Here is a 21,758-nt window from a genome sequence, read left to right as displayed (position 1 = left end):
TCAACAGTCTTGCACAATTCACAGCGCTTACCAGAACACATACCCTCCCCAGTGTCCATCACCCAGTCACCCCATCCCTCCCACCCCACCCCCCACTCCAGCAACCCTCAGTTTGTTTCCTGAGATTAAGAATTCCTCATATCAGTGAGGTCATATGATACATGTCTTTCTCTGTTTGACTTATTTCGCTCAGCATAATACCCTCCAGTTCCATCCACGTCGTTGCAAATGGCAAGATCTCATTCCTTTTGATGGCTGCATAATATTCCATTGTATATATATACCACCTCTTCTTTATCCATTCATCTGTTGATGGACATCTTGACTCTTTCCACAGTTTGGCTATTGTGGACATTGCTGCTATAAACATCGGGGTGCACGTACCCTTTTGGGTCCCTACTTTTGTATCTTTGGGGTAAATACCCAGGAGTGCAATTGCTGGATCATATGGTAGCTCTATTTTCAACTTTTTGAGGAACCTCCATACTGTTTTCCAGAGTGGCTGCACCAGCTTGCATTCCCACCAACAGACGATGGACTCTGAAAAACAAACTGAGGGTTCTAGAGGGGAGGGGGGTGGGAGGATGGGTTAGCCTGGTGATGGGTATTGAGGAGGGCACGTTCTGCATGGAGCACTGGGTGTTATGCACAAACAATGAATCATGGAACACTATATCTAAAACTAATGATGTAATGTATGGGGATTAACATAACAATAAAAAAATTAAAAAAAAAAAAGAAATAAATGAAACCTGTACCTCTGAAACAAATAATACATTAGATGTTAAAAAAAAAAAAAAGAAGATAGTAGGAAGGGAAAAATGAAGGGGGGAATCGGAGGGGGAGACGAACCATGAGAGACTATGGACTCTGAGAAACAAACTGAGGGTTCTAGAGGGGAGGGGGGTGGGGAGATGGGTTAGCCTGGTGATGGGTATTAAAGAGGGCATGTATTGCATGGAGCAGTGGGTGTTATATGCAAACAATGAATCATGGAACACTACATCAAAAACTAATGATGTAATGTATGGTGATTAACATAACATAATAAAATTTAAAAAAAGAAATAAATGAAATAATGCCCATGAAGCACAAATTAGAATGTCCAGTAGATATTCACCAAATGTTAGCTATTATGAATGAAAGTAGCAAAAGTGATAAAGTGGGATGGAGTTGGTTAGTGGCATGGAGTACTTGTTACTTGAAATGCTTCTGGACGGTCTAGAACCATAGACTTTTAAAGCTGAAAGTGTCTCTGGAGAGCTTCTGGTCTACCAGCCTGTTTAACTGATTTAAGACCTGAGACCCACAGAGCTCAAGTGACTGGCTCAGGGCCACAGAGGCAGCTCAAGCGGAGAGCCACACATTTTCTGGGTTCCATCTGGGGCATTTTAACTAGCACCAAGGATCTTTGAATGCCTAAAGATCCACAGTGGTAGTACTTGGACACTCAGACTTATTTTCAGTATTAAAAATAAAGTCTAAATATTTATCCCTTACAAGCATGGATGAAAATGTCAAACTTCTTTGCTTTTGACTAAAAAAGAGGTAACTTGGGTATATTAATCCTAAAATTCTCACTAATGCTTATAAATGTATTTATGAACAAACATGAAGGAAGCAATGAATTACAGTTTTACAAAGGTACATGGGAAAAATAATGTTTTTCAAGAAATAAGGGGATGCCTTTTGGTGAGAAAGGTAAGAACCGTAGTGTGGCAGTAATGGCGAGTGAGCATCTCTCACCATCCAGAGCGGGGCTCTGTTGGGTTGTTTGATTCTCACAGTAATCCTGAGACACGAGCAGGGATAAGAGTATCATTTCTGCTGTGATAACAAGGAAACTGACGCTGGAAGGGAAGTGAATGGCCCAAAGTTCCAAGGCAAGTCCAAGAAAATATATGAGATTGCACGTTGGGTACTTTCTGTAAAAACCTTACACACTTGGAATTTTCCAGGACAACTAAGGAGATGAATTAATGGTCATCATAAAAGTTTTGTTCTAAGAGGAACTGTGTGTTTTTGCTTCCAGAATTGTGTGCCTATTTCTTGTGGATGGAGACTACTGCTCTATAGCCTGATATTTTCAGTTCATTTTAACGCCATGATATTATATGTCACTTGGATTAGTAAACTTTCAAAGATAATTCTGACTCATGTAAACCAAGCCTCATTTGAGAGGGCAAGGAATACCCAATGAATGCTAATATTCAGAATTGATTTTTCTAGAAGACGGAATATATCAAGAAATGGGTGTTTGTTCTTCCCCAAATTACATTGCATTTTGAACTTGGAATTTCACTAATGACTATAAGGGAATCAAAATTATTTCTACATGACAGCAAAGTGATCAGTTTATTTAGTCAGTTAAGGAAGAAAGAAAAGTCAATTTCAGGGACAATGGAAATTAAAATAAGTAAAACATTTAAAAAACATCAATCTCCAGGTTCCAGCATAGGGCTTGGCATAGTGGTTGTCTTCAAAAAATACCTATTAAATAAAAAGATCCTACAAAATGACCTAGTGAATTTTTCACTTTTCAACCCATCACAAAGAGCCAGTATCTAATTTTCCTTTTTTTTTTTAATTAAAGATTTTATTTATTTGAGAGAGAGAGAGAGCATGAGAGGGGAAAGGGTAGAGGGAGAAGCAGACTCCCCGCCGAGTTAGGAGCCCGATGCGGGACTCAATTCCAGGACTCTGGGATCATGACCTGAGCTGAAGGCAATTGCTCAACCAACTGAGCCACCCAGGCACCCCAGTATCTAATTTTTCAATGATTCCACCACATATGCTGTCCCTTCTGCTGGGATAAATCTTGGATAAGATGACCTGCTATTCAGGTTTAGGTAGGCATTCCACTTTCCCTGGGAGGAAATATGATAATAAATCATCACAAAGCCACATTTGCTAAGCCAGAATAGAGTTTATTAAGGAATAGTCAAAACGGTTATTTCTCAAAGAACAATGAAATGGCCTAAAAGACAGAAAGAAGGTCTCCAACTCCACTCAAAGGAGGAGAGAAGAAGTTGGGTGAATTCATGAAAACATGGCCCAGGGACTTGGGATTGATTTAGCCTGATGTAGGTAGTAGCAGGTGTTGAAGTCCTGTTGATGAGCCCCACATTCCTGAACCTGTGCAGAGACGTGTTGCTTAGCAGGGTTCACAGGGACTCTGACAGCCAGGCTGAACATAGGTGGTCAGGTTGATCCCACTCATTCCAGGAGTTGGGTAGTGTGAATTGAGCAGCCAATATGTTGGCACATAGGTGTCAGGCTCACAGCAGGGTGGGGGGCAGGTGTCGCAGCAGGTGGGCTGGAGGAGGCTGATGTCATGGGGGCAGGTGCTGGGCAGGCAGACTCCGCACCGGCAGCATTTGTCAGAGGAGCAGATGGTGGTGGCGGGGCCGGTGGGGACACTGCAGCAGCAGGGAACACAGCAAGCCATGGTGTCAGGAGTTAGATTTTTGTTGGGTTGAGAAGAGAAGTCTATTGGTGTCTCAATGCTTCTCTCTTCTGCCTTGGCTCTTATATACTCACCTCCCTGGGCGTCAGCCTATTACCAAGATTTTTTTCCCCTGTGTTTCAGTTTATAGCTATCTCCATTAAAACCATCTAATTACTTAAGTGTTTATTACCTGAGACACACTCTTTATCTCATAAAAGGGGTTTAGGTTGTTTTGTTGTCAAATTAGGACTCTTCATGTTGGTTCTTTGTCACTTTAAGGACATTTCATTTCAGTCTTCAAAGGCAATGAATCATTATCCTCTAATCATTATACAGCATTAGTGATGGCCTGGTATGCTAGGTATCTGCAGATCATCCCCACGTTTCTTTGTCTACTTTCAGATGATGAGATAAGTAGGCTTTTTGATTGCTAGTCTATCAGCAACCAAAGATTCTATATGATAGTTTAGGTCTTCTGGCTGAAAAAGTGCTAAAAGTCTTAGATTTATTTTTCATGGCTCCAAGAAGCTGAATTAAGATGAACAGATGGGATCTATAGAGAAGGAGATTCTGATTCTGTGTAAAGGCTTTCTTAGAGAGCTGTAAAAATAATTCGCCTTCTGTTCCCTCCACGCATGTGGTGAACAATAACATGTCAGGGACAGGCAGATGGGAGTCAGGAACTGTAAAACTCCATCCAACAATGTCATGGATTAAGATTATTTGTGACCCAAAGAACAGGCGTATGGGGCCATTTAGAGACAAAACAGTGCAGTGTATTCTAAAATGAGTTCCATGAACATCTGTTCGAAGGAACATTAAAGGGTTCTCTGGTAAATACATTTGGGAAATAGAGTTCTTCATTGGTGGACCTTCCAGAGCCTTTAATATGCTAAAGCACTCTGTGACTTGCCAATAAAGAGCTAGAACATGTATTTTTCTCCAAACTTACTTGGCCATGGAATCATTTTGTTAGTTTCCATATGTTAGCTTCATAAATTAGTGTTCTATGGAGCACACTTGGGGAGATTTCCAAGTTACATCTAAACCACTAAAGCCCTAATGATAGAATTATTTAAATAAATAAAGGCATAACACTTGCTGTGATGTTTTAGATGCTTTGGAGTAGGAAAATATATATATATATATTTAAAGATTTTAGTTATTTATTTGGCAGAGAGAGACACAGCGAGAGAGGGAACAAGCAGGGGGAGTGGAAGAGGGAGAAGAAGGCTTCCCACAGAGTGGGGAGCCTGATGCTGGGCTCGATCCCAGGACCCTGATATCATGACCTGAGCCGAAGGCAGATGCTTAACAACTGAGCCACCCAGGCGCCCCTGGAGTAGGAAAAATATTAAACTAGTAAACCTTCAGAAATATTTTACTTTGAAAGTCTTAAAGAATGTTTTCTTGACTCATCTTCATATACAATGGCTCAGGCTTTAAAAAATTAGAAAATTGTACATCATAAGGGTGTCAGAAGCCAAAATCAACAAGATGATGGATCCAAAAGATGCTTAACATTAAAACTGCTTTCATTTTAGCCATCTTACCACTATTAGAATGATTTTGTGGTTTTGGATTCCTCTGCTAGAATTTTGCTTGTTGTCCACGTTACTTCCATAGATATCTCTTAGTTCAGTCAACCCCTCATTGGCTGAACACCTGCTGCAAGTCAGACATTGCGTAAAAAAAGGAGCAAATAAGAGCCTGCCCTTGAGGATGTTGTAGAGAAGAGACACAGAGAAGTAAACTGGCAAATGACAACACAGGGTTGTACATTCAGGATTTTTAGGTGAGGTGTGGGAGTTTGGAAGTAGGTACCACTGACTTTACCTGGAAGATTCAGGAAGTACTTCATGAAAAGGGAACAATAGTGTGGGTAGGGAAGCATGATTAGGAGCTTAGCAGGTAGAATGGAATAGGAAGGGAATTTCAGCAAGTGAAGCAAGGAAACAACGTGCCTCCGTGTGTTCATGGGATGGCAGAAGTGTTGATTGGGGGAAGCACAAAGCACGAACTCTGGATCTCCCTTTCTTAGGGAGGCTGTGGAGGAAAACAGTGGGAGATGGAGTTGGAAAGGTGGGTTAGTGCCACAGTAGGAAGAATTTGCTCTGTACCTAGAATGCTACACTCAGGATTTTGAACTCCAACCTCTTGGCAGTGGACATTAATTAAAGGTTTTGAACAGATATGGGACATGTTTGGATTTGTTTTTAGAAAGATGACTAGTTTTTGAGTAGAGGCTCAGCAGCAGCATCACTTACTAAGTATTAGGCCTTGTGCCGAGTGTTTATGTGTGTTGTACAGTTCTCACCACAAGCTTATGATATACACAAAGTTGCATCCCTGCCGTTTTACAGATGAGGAACCTGCGGGTATAAACAGGCTAAGTAACTAGTAAGGGAGTAAGTGATGGAGCTGGCATTTGAAGCCAAGCAGTCTGGCTCCAGATTCTGCACTTTAAACCACGATGCTATATTCCCTCTTGGTGGGTGGGTGGGTGGGGGTATTGTTCTGACTAGAGTGAAGACAATCCTCAAGATGAGTTGGTGTAAGATTGGTGGGAAGGGTGGGATCAGGTTATTGAAGGTCTTGAGACCATAGAAAGGGAGCTGATTTTAGAACCTGTTTTCTTAACCAAAATGCTAGCGGTAGAAAGGAGATAATTTGAAGGCAGGGACGGTGGATGGGAAAGTATTTGGGTGTTCTACGGGGATGTTGAGGACAGTGTGATTTCTGTCTTAGAGGGTATCGTAGAGAAGAGGGGCTATATCTGGGATTTCTCATCACATTATTCAATTTCCTGGGGACCACTAGTGGCACATCAGTTTCCACAACAAAACTAATATTCTTGTTTTTAAGATGACTACAATATGGTCATCTTATCCTCAGCTAATAGGTAGCATTTATTGAATATATATACCATGTGCCAGGCATAGTGCATAGTATTTTATGCACATTTTCTTCCTTATTTCTTACAACCCTATAAAACCAGGACTGTTACTACACCAACTTCCCAGAAGACAAAACTGAGAGTAAGGATATTAAATAATGATTTAAAGTCATACAGCTAGTGAATGGCACCTTGTCTAATAGCAATTCCTCACACTTATGATAAAAATCAGCATTTTTCTGGAATTAAATTTTACATAACTAAATTGTGTTCATTCATTTTTTTAAATTAGTTAATTCATTCAGCAGAAGACCCAGCACTGTGAGTCAGATACGGAAGTTAACAGGTAAGATAAGGTCATTGTTGTTAAGGTGTTCATTCTAGCAGGGGAAGACAGACAATAAAAAAATGAAAGAGTGGGGGCACCTGGGTGGCTCAGTCGGTTAAGTGTCTGCCTTTGGCTCGGGTCATGATCTCAGGGTCCTGGGATCGAGCCCCGCGTTGGGCTCCCGGCTCAGTGAGGAGTCTGCTTCTCTCTCTACTCCTCCCCACTGCTTGTGATCTCTCTCTCAAATAAATAAATAAAATATTTTTTAAAAAATGAAATAGTGACCATGACAAGTGACAAGTGCCAGAAGAAAATGAAACGGTGAAGTGACAGAGTGGTTGGAGGTGATGCGGTACACTCTGCTGGTCAGGGCGGTCAGCGACAGCCCTTGCCAGGTGGCTGGAGTGCGTGCAGCAAAAGACCAGTGTGAAAGTAGATGAGGTTCACAGAGGTAGGCAGGTGCTGGGCCGTGTAGGATTTTGTAGGTTCAGCAGAGTTTAGGTTTTATTCTAAAGGCACTGGATGCTTTGCAGCAGGGGGTGAAAACATGTGTTATGTTCTGGGGAAAGGGAGGTCCTGCAGGTCCAAAGTGGAAACAGAGAGGACAATCTGTGGTCCAGGTGAGAGGATGAGCCGTGTTGCCAGCGGTGGATGAACTGGTAAGAGGTGGAAGAGTTGGGGAGACATTTTTGAAAGTAGAGATGGTAGGTTGTGCTGATCAAGAAGATGTGTGGAGAGACAGACCAAGGACCATGTTTAGGTCTCAGATTTACTCATAGGCAAGAGGGGAGCTGAGCCACAGAGCTGCCATCTGGGTTGGTGGGAAGGGGTGGATGATGAGGTCAGTGTGGGACCTGCAGGGTGAGCAGCCTGAAGCCCATGAGAGGGAGCAGGGCTGAAGACACGGGAGGCTCCAACACCCAGACGCAGAATGTGCTTACTGCCAAGTTCTTGGCCTGGGATGAAAGGTCACTTTTATGTGTGTTAGTCACAGTTTGTTGTGAGCCTGTGAGCCTTACCAACATCCTGGATTTCTGGGGTGCTGTCAGGAAAACCCTCCCATGATGGCACCTCCCGAGTCAGCAGGAATGTCAGTGTGGTGAGATTTCACACTTCGAGGCAATTCAATTTTCTTTAAGCCTGATGGAGCACTTCATCCCTTCACAAAAGCAGGCTATAGGAGCCTTTTCAGTTTGTCATCCTAATAAAAATGCCTGTAAGTAAAAACATTCGGTCTTTGTTTTCTGAATTGCATGATCTTTTCAATTTCTGGGGAACTCCTTTATAATATCAGTTGGAAGAAAAAAATAGCTGGTATCAGGACTGCTATGGACATCAGTCCTTTCATTGCATAATGTCCACTTTATTCTTTGCTGAGCAGGCAGGCAAAGGATTCTGGGTTTGGATTAAGTGGTGGACTTTGGGGACCTTTTCCAGATATCTTCTAGTGTGTGGTTATAGCCAAGACAGATGTAATGCTTGCCAGCTTATTAGCCGTGTTGTTTGGGTTTCTTTTAAATGGAAGTAATGTTTTGTGACTTGAAGACCGCTGATACTGACTTAAAGGGAGTGAGTGAACCCTTCCACTTTGTCTCACATGGACATATATGATCCCGATGCAACATGCCAGAGCCGGTCTCACAGTACTACAGCACACGCATGCTTCACCCAGCTTCTGCTGGCTGGCAGTGCTGCCTATTTTTCTTGGGGGTTAATTCTCATGTGTTATTGTGGGCTGTAGAATGTGCAGATAGTAACAGGAAATTATACACAGTTAAGGTATAAAATATATGTGTTAAGTAAAATTAACCTGGTTGGGAAAATGGATGTTCAATAAAATTTGAATCCCTAATATATGCCAGGCACTAGGAAAATCAAATTTTCAGCTGTTCACTGTGTGAAATCTAATATTGAGACAGTTAAACACAATTATTCTATAGTAAACTTAGGGTTTTACATCCTAGGAATTATTTGCTAACAATAGTTATATCTTATAATTTTATTTTAAATTGGATGTTTTTGTCCATTGATTGGACAAATCTGATTACTGGATTGAATTAAATAGCTACTGGATTTCCAAAGAATTCTTGTAAGTAGTTGAAATTTTTTTTAAATTAAGATGATTAAATGTTTATGTATTTAAATATTAGCTGACATGACTTTAAAATATATTTTGAGTTGTTTACTGTAATATACAGCTGATTTTATAATAACAGCAAACCCTTATATAGCATTTACTGTGTAGCAGATGCGGTTCTATGCTTTACATGTATTATGTCATTTAATTCTTACAACAGCCCTATGTGGTTGGTATTGAAGGTATCCTTTGTTTTATAGATGAGGGAAACTGAGGCATAGAGAGAGTAAATAAGTTGATCAAGGTCAGCAACTGGTAAATAGTAGAGTTGGGATTTGAACCCTGGCTGTCTGGCTCCAGAGTCTGTGTTCTTAATCACTGTATACTAATCCATAGTCTCTCCATTGTTGATTATTATATTTTTGAAGAGAAAATATGTAATTTACTTTATTTCAGCCAGGCTTTGTTGATACCCTGCTATTTGCCTTGCACTGTGCTAGGAGATTTAGGGGACTCAGGGATGGTTTAGTTTCTACTGGAGTTCGTTGGGCACTCAGGACTTGAAGTTGAAGCAAAGTAGGAAAGTCATTCCAATTGTAGTGAGCAGCTGCAATAAATGCACAGATGTGGAAAAGAACAAATTGTCATTAGGAGGCAGTGAATAGTGCACTGTGTCTAGACAGTAGTCATGTGAGGTAAAAGCTAGACGGAGAGTCTTGACTCTCAGGCTGAGGAGTTTGAATTTAAGTAGGTAGACCATTGAGAGCCACTGGCATGTTTTTCTAAAGCAGGGAAATCACTTCATTAATCTCCCCATTTGTAAAATACCACATTGCTAGAATGTATGAGGAATAAATTAAATAATGCATTAAAAATGTTTAACATGGTGTCTGGAACATAGTGCTCAATAAATGGTTCTAAATAAGGGTAGTTATTAAGTAAATGAAGGGAAGCTGGAGTCCTTTTTCCATCATTCACAGGTAAACACCTGTGAATTCTATTTAACAATGGGGTGATCAAGGGGTAACTCTAGGAGTTTAGCTTTCCAGTCTCTCAATGTCTGAAAAGTCTTCTGCCTGTTCACAGTCTTCCCTATAACTTTGCCACCAGTAGGGGCTCCACCTCTACAAAGGAAGGACTAGTGGCCCTTAGCCTTGCTTTGCTGGAACCCTGTGAGGCTACTGGGAAGCAGTGTCTCCTTCTCTAGTACCTTCTGCCATGTGGCCATTTTGTGGAGGTAGTCCAAGCAAACCCTCAGTAAGATTTATTACTTAGAGGGTACTGAAGCAAATCTGTCAGCTTGAGTATGGATTTCTCCATTCTGCATTTCTCATCAATATCTGTGGTTTATGGTAAATGATGCAACTCACATTGAAATTCAGTTTGAAATTTTAACTGGAGAACCAAGATGTATTAGGATAGCTTATAATCATAGTTGGTCAGCATTCATCAGTAGGAATTGGCTTCTTGGTCTGTTGGGAAGAAGTATGTGAAGAAAGAAAAAAGAACAGAAAGGAGAGGAACATCATATGTGGGAAAAAATTCCCACAAATTAAAAGTGTGCAGATGAGTTGGATAAAGAAGGAACAACCACCCAAATGGAGTAAAACATCACCCTGGGCAGCCCTCATCCTAGTTTTCTCAGCTTTATCCTCCACTCTTGTGTATCTGGGTGTTGTTAGCCTCCTAATAGTCAACAGGGTTTTGTGCTTCTAAAGATGTACAATTGAATGGAGAGGAGGAAGAGAAAAAATTATTAATTTTTTTACATGCCAAGCATATTACTATTGATAAACTTATTTGATATAGGGACACTGAGATATTAGAACCCCCATTTGATAGGCAAGATAAAACTGGGTAGATTTGTGATTTTCATCTTAGGTCTTCTGATTCCTTTTTTTGTCCCTTCCTACAGTTAAAAACGTCTTTAGAGTGATCAAAGTGTAGAACCTGTACTCAAATACAATATAACAAGATATTTGGCTTACTTCCAGTCTCAGCCCCTGGGCCACACTAATTTCTGTTCTTAACCTTTGTGTGCTTCTCTCTCATTTTTGTCTCTTCTCTTCAATAAAACAGTAACTGTTGGGGTGAAGTTTCAAAATTCTAACCTCAGGGGCGCCTGGGTGGCTCAGTCAGTTAAGCGTCTGCCTTTGGCTCAGGTCATGATCCCAGGGTCCTGGGATCGAGCCCTGCATCCGGCTCCCTGCTCCGTGGGAAGCCTGCTTCTCCCTCTCCCACTCCCCCTGCTTGTGTTCCCTCTCTCACTGTGTCTCTTTCTGTCAAATAAATAAATAAAATCTTTAAAAAAAAAAAAAAATTCTAACCTCAGAGTTTCCTGAATTCTATCTTTAGGGTTCATTATATTGTCTCCTTCCTCCCTCATGATGCCCCCTAGGGGAGAACCATGAATTCCTCCTGCTTCAAGATCTTCCTGGCTATTACTCTAGATAAACCTCTGTCATCTTGACTCCTCTCAAACTTTCTCATGGCTCACCACCTCAGTGGCTTTGAAAATCCAGAGTTCCTTCACTTCTCCATCCCACAACGTTATAAACCTACTAGGATCTTTTCTGCAGGTCTACAGGTCTCATCTTTTGAACAAATGAATACTATCTTTATTCTGGTTCCATTCAGACCAAGATTCCTCCCATCCTTTTGAGAAAAGATTTAGTTTGTCTCTTCCACCTAAGATAAATACTATATTGAAAAATCTTAAAAAAAAAAAAAAGAAAGAAATGAAGAGCCCCAATATGACAAATATTTGGTGCTTTGGATTAGTCTCTCTGAATCTCACAAGAACACTTTTACTTAACTCTCAAATCCCCAGGCTCACCCTATGGTTTTCATGTTTCAGTTGATGTGATGATTCAACATTTTCTCCCTTGAAGTTTCTCAAAATCCCTTTGTATTCTTGGGCTTTTAAAACTAAGTTTGCCTGTTAGTGTTTAATAGAATAACCATGATGGAAAGCAGGTTTCTCAAGTCAGAGTTATGGTTTTGGGGATAAGTCAGTAATTAACAAAGGGCCATCTGCTGTCAGTTCTCCACGGCACAGCCCACTTTGCATAGAAGGTTTTTAATAGAAATGGTAGAGCTTCCTTAACTACAGAGCTAAATGGTGCTGAGTAATCTTTCTAATTCCTCAGTCAGATTCTGTCAGGCCTATAATGTAATTCTCTGGCTGCCATCTCCAAAGCTCAGAGACATTTTTTCCATAGTCCCGTTCCTAGGGTTAACCAAAGTAAGTGGGAAGTTGAACAAATGGTTCAGTAAATAATCTGAATTTTTAAAGGCAGTAAGAGTGTAACAGTGAGGATCCCTTCAGGAAACAAGAACCACGCCCATTATTTGAATCAAGTGAATTTTATATGGAGAATTTTAAAATAAGTTCTTAGGTAACTAAAAGGGTTAAAAGGGGATACTGAGATGTTACAAATATAAGAACTGCAGAAAACCCTGGGAATGATAGTTTCTTTCAACAGAGGAGGGAGGGAATTAACACTTAGAAATTTAGAGAGGGGGTTGTCCTGCAGAGCCGAGACTCCGATGTTTCAGGAAAACTGGCAGGCTGGTGACTCTGAGTGGGGTGTGCAGTGAAGCAGCTTCTACAAGTGTTGAGAAAACTGCAGACTGGATTTAGGTGCTTCTCTGGAAAGGATCTGCAGCTGCTGGAGTGAACAAGCGTTATTGGGAGATAATCCTGGGAATTGTCAGCAAACAGGAAGTCCCAATTAAGCAGAAGGAAGCAAAAAGGAAGGAGCATGTTCCTTCTTCCTCTTCAGCTTTGCAGCTTTCCTCTGTCACCCCCTAGTGGTAAAGCCCGACAGAGTGGTTTGCAGAGCATCACAGGGCTGACGACAGCAGGGAGGGCATGAAGCTGGGACAGTAACTTAACACCTGGCACAGAGGAGCTTACTCTGAAAGCCCACAGCTTCCCAAATAGGCATCTTTAAATCAGCTGAACCAACGAAATCAGAAAGGGAGACAAACCATAAGAGACTCTTAACTACAGGAAACAAACTGAGGGTTGCTGGAGGGGAGGTAGGTGGGAGGATGGAGTTATTGGGTAATGGGCATTAAGGAGGGCATCTGATGTAATGAGCACTGGGTGTTATATGCAACTGATGAATCACTAAACTCAAGCTCTGAAACTAATAATACACTATATGTTAATTAATTGATTTTAAATAAAATAAATAAATCAGCTGAACCTCCCCACACCATTCTTCATTTCCAGTTCCTTAATTTCATTGTCTTGTTATGAGTTTTGGAGTCAGAGTTGGGTTCATATTTTAGTTTTTACTTCTGAGCTATGTGACTATAAGCAAGCTATTTAACTTTCTTTATTCATTAAAAAACTACTTTGAGATATGATTGACATACAAAAAGCTATTTAAATTTAAATAACTTGATGAGTTTGGAGATAAGTATATACCAGTGAAACAGCACAATCAATGCCATAAACTCCCAAAGTTTCCTCTTCTTTTTCCAACTTTTTTGGGATAAGAACACTTAATATACATCTTTTTAGCAAATTTTTAAGTATACAATACAGTATTGCTAACTGTAGACCCTGTGGTACACAGTAGATCTCTAAGACTTATTCATCTTGCATAACTGAAGCTTTGTACCCTTTGACCATTACCTCCTTAATTCTCCCCACCCCTGAACCTCTGGTAACTGATGTGAAATATTGGGGTTCAGGAGCAGTCAATAAAGAATTCTTGAAACATCTTCGGTGCAAAAAGGGTGGTTTTATTAAAGCACAGGGACAGGACCTGTGGGCAGAAAGAGCTGTACTGGGGTTGTGAAGAGTGGCTGATTGTATACTTTCAAGTTGGGAGGGCGTTAGGGATAGCATGAGTCTCTGAGGAACTTGGAAGCAAGATTTCCAGGACCCTGAGGGGCTAGTAGTTGTTAGGAAAAGTCCATTTACTACTATCTAGTAAAACTTTAATCATGAGACCCTTCAGGTGAATATCAGTGTTCCATATGCTTGGAGGATGATTGCTAACCTATATCTTGGGTGGGGGTAGAGATAAAGGAAGTTTCCAAAGGGATTTTTGCAGGATCCTGGAAGTCTGGCTAATGTCAAGCTAAGGTTGTCTTTTGCCTCTAGCAAAGTATTAACATTGAGGCAGTTGAGTTCCGGGAGAAAAGGTTACTTGGCCTGTATCAAATACTTGTTAATGGGCTGTAAGTTGTAAGGAAATTTAATTTTTTTTTTTTTTTTGCCTTTTTCTCCACATGAGTAACCACCATTCTATTCTCTGCTTCTATGAATTTGACTATTTTAGATTCCTCATAAAAGTGGTGTCATATAGGATTTGTTCTGTATCTGGCTTATTTATGTTAGCATAATCATCCATGTAAACAACATGATTTTCCTTCTTTTTTAAAGCTGGATAATATTCCATTGTATGTAAATATCACATTTTCTTTATCCATCATTCATTGTTGGATACTTACTTTGCTTCCATGTCTTGGATATTGTGAATAATGTTGCAGTGAACATGGGAGTACACGTATCTCTTTGAGATCCTGATTTCAGTTTGTTTAACCTCTTTCAGATTTAATTTACTCATCTTACAAAACCAAGATAACTGTTTCACAGAACTGATGGAATATTAAATGAAATTGGGTTCATTTGAAGTTTAGTCTGGGTACAGCATATGGCACTAAACAAGGGAAGGAGAAAGGAGAAGAAAAGGAAGAAAATACACAGTTTCTATAATCCTTCTAATTGGTCATAAGACTGTAGTTGATATTTATAACTCTGTGCCTCCACTACGCATTTCATGTTTTCTTTATGCTCAATCAGGACTTCAACTGGTTGAGATTCTTCACCTGATAGGGGATGATTTAAATCTTCATTTCTGAAAGGAAAATCCGTAGTGGTCCTGTCTTTTTCAGGTTGTCAGTAGATGGGTTACGCTAGCACACTCAAATACAGTATATATTGAATTCAAAATGCAAAAAAGCCCACCAAGAGTTGTGCTTTTCCTAGCTGAAGATAGTTCAAGGGACAACAGGTTTTCTTTCACTTTAGAAAGGAGATCTCAACATGTTCTAGACAATTTGACTCCAAGAGGTTTCACTGAGGTGGTGACCTCCTTAATTTTTGTGGGGTTTATCTCCAACCCGGGAGTTCACATGTGTTTACTAAGACATCTAAAGTACTTGCTACTTCCTGCTCCTCAAACAGTTAGCACAATGTCATCACTGCAGTGGACTGATATGATGTGTGCAATGTCAAGATGGTTAAGATCTCTGCTGAGTATATTATGACAGAAAGCAGGAGAGTTGACACAGCCCTGAGGCAATATTTGTAAGGTTACTGTTAGTCATAGCAGTTAAAAGCAAACTATTTCTGATTGTCCTAGCAAACTGATATGGAGAAAAAGGCATTTTCATGTCAAAAACTGCATACTTCCAGTTGCCAGGGGCTATGTTGATTTGTTCCATGAAAGACACTCCATCTGGAACATCAGCTCCAGTTGGGGCCATTACCTAAATTAGTTTAAAATAATGTAGATAATTACTCTTATATTCTGATTTGTCTGCTTTTTCCATAGGACAAACAAGAGAGTAAGTGGGGAGATGCTAGGTATCACCACTGGGCTTTATTCAAGTGTCTGAAAATGGCACTCATCTTCACAATTCCTCCAGGGATCTGATATCATTTTTTATTTACTACCCTTGTAATGAGGGGAACGTCCAGTGGCTTCTACTTGGTTCTTCCTACCATTTGAGCTTTATTCCTCCAGCCAGAGTGCTAATGTGGGGATTCTGCCAATTGTCAAGAAGATTATCCGAGTTATAGATTCCCAAATTGAGGAATTGATCTCTGGACCTACTGGGTCCACTTTGATTAAAATGAGTGGTAAGACTCCAACTATCATCTGGCCACCATCAGCCACCACTTTCACTGATGGACTGGAGTGACATTTTGGGTCTTTAGGAGTTAGTGTCAACATAGTGTCTGGTAATCCCTTGAGTAGGCAGAATTTGGGGCCCTATGCCCTCTGAGCCCTGGTGTCATACCCATCAATATGTTATGTTACAGGACAAAAGGGACTTTGCTCTTGTAATTAAGGTTACTAATAAGTTGACTCTAAAATAAAGAGGTTTATCCTGGGCTATCCAGGTGGACTGAGAGACAGTAACTTAACTGACACAAACAGGAACTTGTTCTGACTTCCACAGCTTCCAAATAGCCATTTTTAAATCTTCTGAACCTCCTCACACCTCCTTCAAGTCTAGTTACTTAATTTCATTCTCTGTGAGTTTTGGAGTCAGACAGATTTGGGTTCAGATTTTACAGGTTTTGTTTGTTTGTTTGTTTACTTATAAGAATATGTGATTTAAGCAAGCTACTTAGATTCATTTAGACTTACTTTCCTCACCTACAAGCCAGGATAACAATATCTATTTCAAGGATTGATGTAAGTGTTAAATGAAATAAAGTGTGCAGAAAGTGTAATTAGCCCATAGGTCACGGTGGTTCTCCACTCTCTCCTTCATGCCTGTCTTCCCCATCATTTCCCCCCTTTTCTTTTCTGCCTCTTGTCCCTAGTCTTTTTCATTGTTTTTTCTGTCTTTTCTCCTCTATTTTGTGCTTTTCCTTTTCATTCTTTTCTCCATCATTTATTACCTTAATCCCCCCACCTGATTTTCTTCTATCCCTTTTGTTATCCATATACCCATATTATGGTCAATGAACCTCAATTAAAAATTCTCTCTTTTGCTTTAGAATTTGTAATTGATGTGCTTTTCCTATCACTTAACTGTTTATGCATCTCAAGTCCTTATAGGTGTCATATATAGGAAGTTTCCATTTTGAGAGCTTACTGCAGTCTATTGCATAGTGTAGTGGTTAGAAATGTTCTAGGTTTCCAGTTTTGGAAAAACCAACAGATCAAAGGACTTACTCTTCTCACAGGTAGGCAGCTGCTAGTAATGGTGCAGAGGCTCAGCTATGTCAGGACCAGTGTCCCTTCCATTGTCTTGAGATTTTGTAGTTCCAGGAATCATATCTGTGTTTAAAGTGAAAAGAATAGTCTGGGTGAAGAGGAAGTAGAAGCACCAGCAGTATATCTCCCTTTTATCAATAAAAGGAAGGTTTCTTAAAAGCCCATAACTGACTTCTGTTTAGATTTCACAGGCCAGTCCTGTGTCTATTTCTATAACTTTATTTTTTTAAATCTATAAGCTTGTTATTTTAGTGCTGGACTACAGGCATCTGCGGGGCATAGTAGTCAGAACATTTTGGCAACATTTTAATGTCTCTATGGTTTTGTCTTTTTCAGAATGTCTCTAGTTGGAATAATATAGCACATAGCCTTTTTAGATTGGCTTATTTCATTTAGTAATATGCATGTAATATTCTTCCATGTCTTTTTGTGGTTTGATAAATCATTTCTTTTTATCACAGAATAGTATTCCATTGCATAGATGTAATACAGTTTGTTTTTCCATTCACCTATTGAAGGACATCTTTGTTGCTGCCAATTCTTGGCAATTATGAATTAAGCTGCTATAAACGTTCATGTGTAGGTTTTTGTGTGGACATAAGTTTTCACCTTATTTGGATAAATACATAGGAGCACAATTGCTGGATTGTATGATAAGCCTATGTTTAACTTGGTAAGAAACAGCCCAACAGTCTTCCAAAGTGGCTGTGCCATTGTGCATTCCTACCAGCAGTGAGAGAGAATTCTTGTTGTTGCAGTAGCATTTCACCAGCATTTGGTGTTGTCATTGCTTTGGATTTTAGCCACTCTAATGGTGTGCAGCTTGAACTCTTTTTCACTCTTTTCCTCCCATTTAGAATGATCTTCAGGGCCCCAAAGATTGCTTCCCTTGTGAAGCCTTTCCAAGTGCTGCTCCCGACATAACCCCTGCTGGTCCCAAAGTGATCTTTTCCTCTTTGAAATCCCATTTCTGGCCCTTCCATCTTCTTTTTTGCAGTCTACGTAACCAAGATATTACTTTCCACAGCAATGGCCATCCAGAGCCTCTCCACAATTTCTGAGCATTCCTGAGGCATTACTTTCTTGTAGTTTCCCCTGCTCTGTCTGGGTCCTGGGTTGTCTCCAACTCCCTTTGAATCAACCCAGACATGAGACTCAGCTCTTTCTCTGGTATTCACAGGAAAGTTGACCTACCCTAAGGATTGTGGGAGTTTGGTAACTTAATGGGGATGAATCATAGAGTAATATTCATGACCTTCTGACTGGGTCTCTCCTCTCTTCTTTCTTCTTCTCACTCCCTTTCTGGAGTAAAAAAAAAAAAAATCCTTCTCTCTGCCTCATGTGTAATTATTTTACATCCTTCTCTTAGGGTTTTATGTTTGCTAACATGCATGTCACATGTGATACACCTATTGTAAGTTGGACCATCAAGGCTTATTGGCCACAGAAGCATCTCCCTAAAGTAGAGGGAGATTTTTTTCTACCAACTATTAAGAGAATACAGTTTATCTTGTTAAATTGTTTGTAGCTATTTTCACATATATACTTTTTCTTACTGGATAGCAAAGTCCTCAAAGATAAGAATTAAGTCTTCATCTTTCTGATCTCCATAGTCCCTGCTTTAGAAGTGGTGGTCAATAAATGTTTATAGAATGAATGAATGAATAAAAAAAAAGAATGAATGAATACACTATATATGATTTCAGTTTCTTTTAAAAAGAAATAAATGTATTTCTTTCAAGTAGGCATTCACAAATTATCACAGTTAACCCATTTTAGGTACAGGTGGAAACACAGACTATGGTTTGTTTGCCCAGTTATAGTATTTATTAAGAAATGACAGAAAACACTGTATCATAGATGTAACTGAAATAGCCAGCAGACAAGATCATTATGATCCCACCCTGCAAAAAAAGGGATGGAATCAGATGTTGAAAGATGAAAAAGTCTAGCCTACTCCTTAGAAAGTGAATGTTGAGTGAAGAGTCCATTCTCTCTGGTAACAACTGAGGAGAGTCACTTGACTATACTCTGGTGCCTTTGATGTTAGGAAAAAATGTTAGGTAAACAGAGCTAAAAATAGATTGTAAAGCAGGGGAGAATTAGATTTGTGGGTAGTTCTCAAGGATTAATTCCACAGTATATCAGTAATTTTCAACCCTGCAGAAAAATCAGAAATAGTATATCCAAAACATTTGATAGTCAGCTGGTAGGTTCACAGCATTTCTGTGTCGGCAGTGGACAGTCAGGGTATTCACTGCAGAATGAAATCAGATAAAACTCATATACTTGGTAGCCCCCATAACAAAAACACAAATGGAAGTCTAAGAACTTGTGGTGGTCCAGTGGTGGTTGAGGAGATATGCTATTCAGAGATCCTGTGTCCTGGGCAACTGGAAATCAGCAGCCTGGCTTTCAGCAGGTGGGCTCACAACAGCTGGGCTGGCAGCAGTAGCAGCAGCAGGCTGGGCGGCAGCAGGACTGTCCGCAGTAGGATGGGCGGCAGCAGGGGGCCTGGGCGTGGTGCAGCTGGCAGCAGGTTGGGGGCGTGCAGCTCACCACACAGCAGGGGGGCAGGCAGGTGTCCTCCACGCGGCAGTCAGGGCGGCACCACCTGACTCGGCAGCTCACAGCTCCGTAGCCACCCTCCTGGCCACCACCAGTGCCACAGCTGGTCCCACCGCAGCTGGGCTGGTAGCAGCTGGGCTCGTAGCAGCTGGGCTGGCAGCAGCTGGAGCCACAGTTCCCACTGGTGGAGCAGGTGGGAAATCCACAGAAGCTAGTGGAGCAGCAGGCCATGGTCAGGAGCTGGGTTGAGAGTTGGGTTGCTTGTAGGTGTTTTGGTGGTAAAGTCTATGTCAGGCAGGCCTTTTATATATCTGAGCCAGCTTCTATTTATAAAATTCTTAACATATCTTCCTTGTTTTTGTTTAAATTTGTTCCTCATTGGTTCTCTGATTGGCTTACATTGAAATACTTATGACCCATTATGAGCAGCAGTTTAGAAATTACTTTGTTTTATAGTTTCATTTGGACTCCTCATATTGGTCCTTTGCTCTTTGGAATACATTTGTGGTTTTCCATGTTCAAAGAGTCCTTCCATTTTAGTCCACATCAACACCCTCATTTTGTAGAGGTGGTTATTTCACGTGACACTCTGTCTATATGTCTAAGGCTAAGGCTAATTGTGCTCTTAGGTTTAACTATTATTTTTTCCTTCTGGCTTTACAGACTGAATTCTGTTGAATTTAGGACAGTGGAACATCCCCTGAATTGAAGAGTACCTTTGTTCATACATAATTAAAAGCTTCCAACTAATTTACTCCAACATCAAATCAAATTACTATTATAGTTCCTTTGATTTCAATCAATTTGAAATATGTAAATATTATTCGTATTCTAGGTCAGAAATCTTTTCTTGTGAACCAAGTGACATAGTTTATATAAAGGTATCTTGCAGAGTGCTTAGCTTCAGGTAGAACTTTAATAAATGCTTACCAAATCTGATTTTGAATGGGTGGAGTAAAAGACATGATTCATGGACACATGTACCACTTGTAAATGATTTAATAGAACTTACAAGCTGTAGTGCCTCTCATGGAGGAGTCCTTGTTACTGTCAAAAGAGAGTAGGAAGTGATGAAATATTTTTCTACTGCTGGAATATTTGAACCAAGTCTCAGGGAAAAGCATCTGGGAGTTATGACATTTTGAAGAATGTACTGCCATCTACTACTATATTCTTTGAAATGCATTTGATCTAGCATTGTCAATTATGTTTGATCTATCATTGCTACCAATTAAATGATAGAGGTAAGTGCTGGGAACTTGTAAATAACTTGAAAAATATTTTTCATAAAGTGTCCTGTATTTTGTCCTATTGTATTTTATATATTGCACTAAAATACTTAATGTGGAATTAAAAAATTAAATGGCAAAGGTATTTTTTTTTGTTCTAGATTTATGTTAACTTCCTAAGAGAACATCTTTCAAATTGGGTTGCAAAGTGCAACATACATAGTTTGAGATTTCTAATGCATGTGTCTGACCAATGGTGATGGTAGAACTCACAGGGTATCTCCCTGGCTCTTTGTTCTACCCTCATTTAGATCAGAGATACATTTTATAGGAACTCAAGTAAATGGAGATGAGTGTTGGGAGTTGAAACTTAGAGAGCAATTTGGGGATGAGTGAGAAGAGTATAATAGGCTAAGACATAGGAATTAAACCTGAATGCATTTGGAAAATAGTATCTAAAAGATAGTACCTGGTAGATGTTTTAAAATTTACTTAATAAGTAATATAATCTTTAGTTAGGCCACATGAAGGAGAACATCTAGTATATAAACTGGAAGGAGATTAAAATGGTAGAGGTAAATCTAGGTAGAAATCCCGTAGATTTGAGCAACCTGAAAATTTTAGCCAAAAGTGACTTTACTGGTTTAGACCTAATCATAATAGGTTAGAACATTTTAAGTATTTGAATAACTATGAAGATTATTTAATGCATGGAGCATTTTATTAACTGATGGATTTAAGCATAATGTAATTAGTATTTAATCTTTCTGATTTAGACTTTATGCTTTAGGATTATTATCAAAATGCAAATCCACTCTTCTTGAATTCCAGCTAAAGATGGACAAGCTTAGAGGTAGAAGGAAGAAAATAACTCAGTTTGCTTTACACATTTAAACATTTTATTTGAAATTAAAGGAATATTCGAGGAGAAAGCAGGTCTGAAAATACGTGGGGATCAAGAGATAGGGAGGAGACCAGAGATGTCACTGAATTGAAGAAATACCCTACCCTGGTGTCTTTTCAAGCAAGGCAGGATATCTAGATACTCTGATTGATACATGCTTTCAGTGTGCTAATTCAACACATCCAAGAGGGTCCTGTCTAAGACCCATTATTTCTGAGTAGCTTAGAAACATCATGATACTTAGCATGGGAGTAAAATTGAACCCTTCTTCAGAGATCAGAGCAGTTTGTTTAGTTTCCCCTTTCATTCTTAATTAATCAGCAGCCTGGCTT

General features: G+C 39.9%; 2 protein-coding genes across 2 annotated transcripts; both read right to left on the bottom strand.

Annotated features, from left to right (window-relative positions):
• Nucleotides 1–3,154: 3,154 nt before the first annotated feature.
• LOC116647264 (keratin-associated protein 3-1) lies at nucleotides 3,155–3,448 on the bottom strand. Its single transcript, XM_032428454.1, has one exon. It carries the CDS (start codon nucleotides 3,446–3,448, stop codon nucleotides 3,155–3,157), a length of 294 nt encoding a protein of 97 aa, XP_032284345.1.
• Nucleotides 3,449–19,140: 15,692 nt separating this feature from the next.
• On the bottom strand, nucleotides 19,141–19,524 carry LOC116647256 (keratin-associated protein 9-3-like). Its single transcript, XM_032428423.1, has one exon. It carries the CDS (start codon nucleotides 19,522–19,524, stop codon nucleotides 19,141–19,143), a length of 384 nt encoding a protein of 127 aa, XP_032284314.1.
• Nucleotides 19,525–21,758: the final 2,234 nt, after the last annotated feature.

Source organism: Phoca vitulina, unplaced genomic scaffold (assembly GCF_004348235.1).
Source record: "Phoca vitulina isolate PV1807 unplaced genomic scaffold, GSC_HSeal_1.0 scaffold40, whole genome shotgun sequence".
Classification (NCBI taxonomy): domain Eukaryota; kingdom Metazoa; phylum Chordata; class Mammalia; order Carnivora; family Phocidae; genus Phoca; species Phoca vitulina.
Note: the sequence above shows the minus strand (reverse complement) of the source record. Positions and strands in the feature narration are given on the sequence as shown.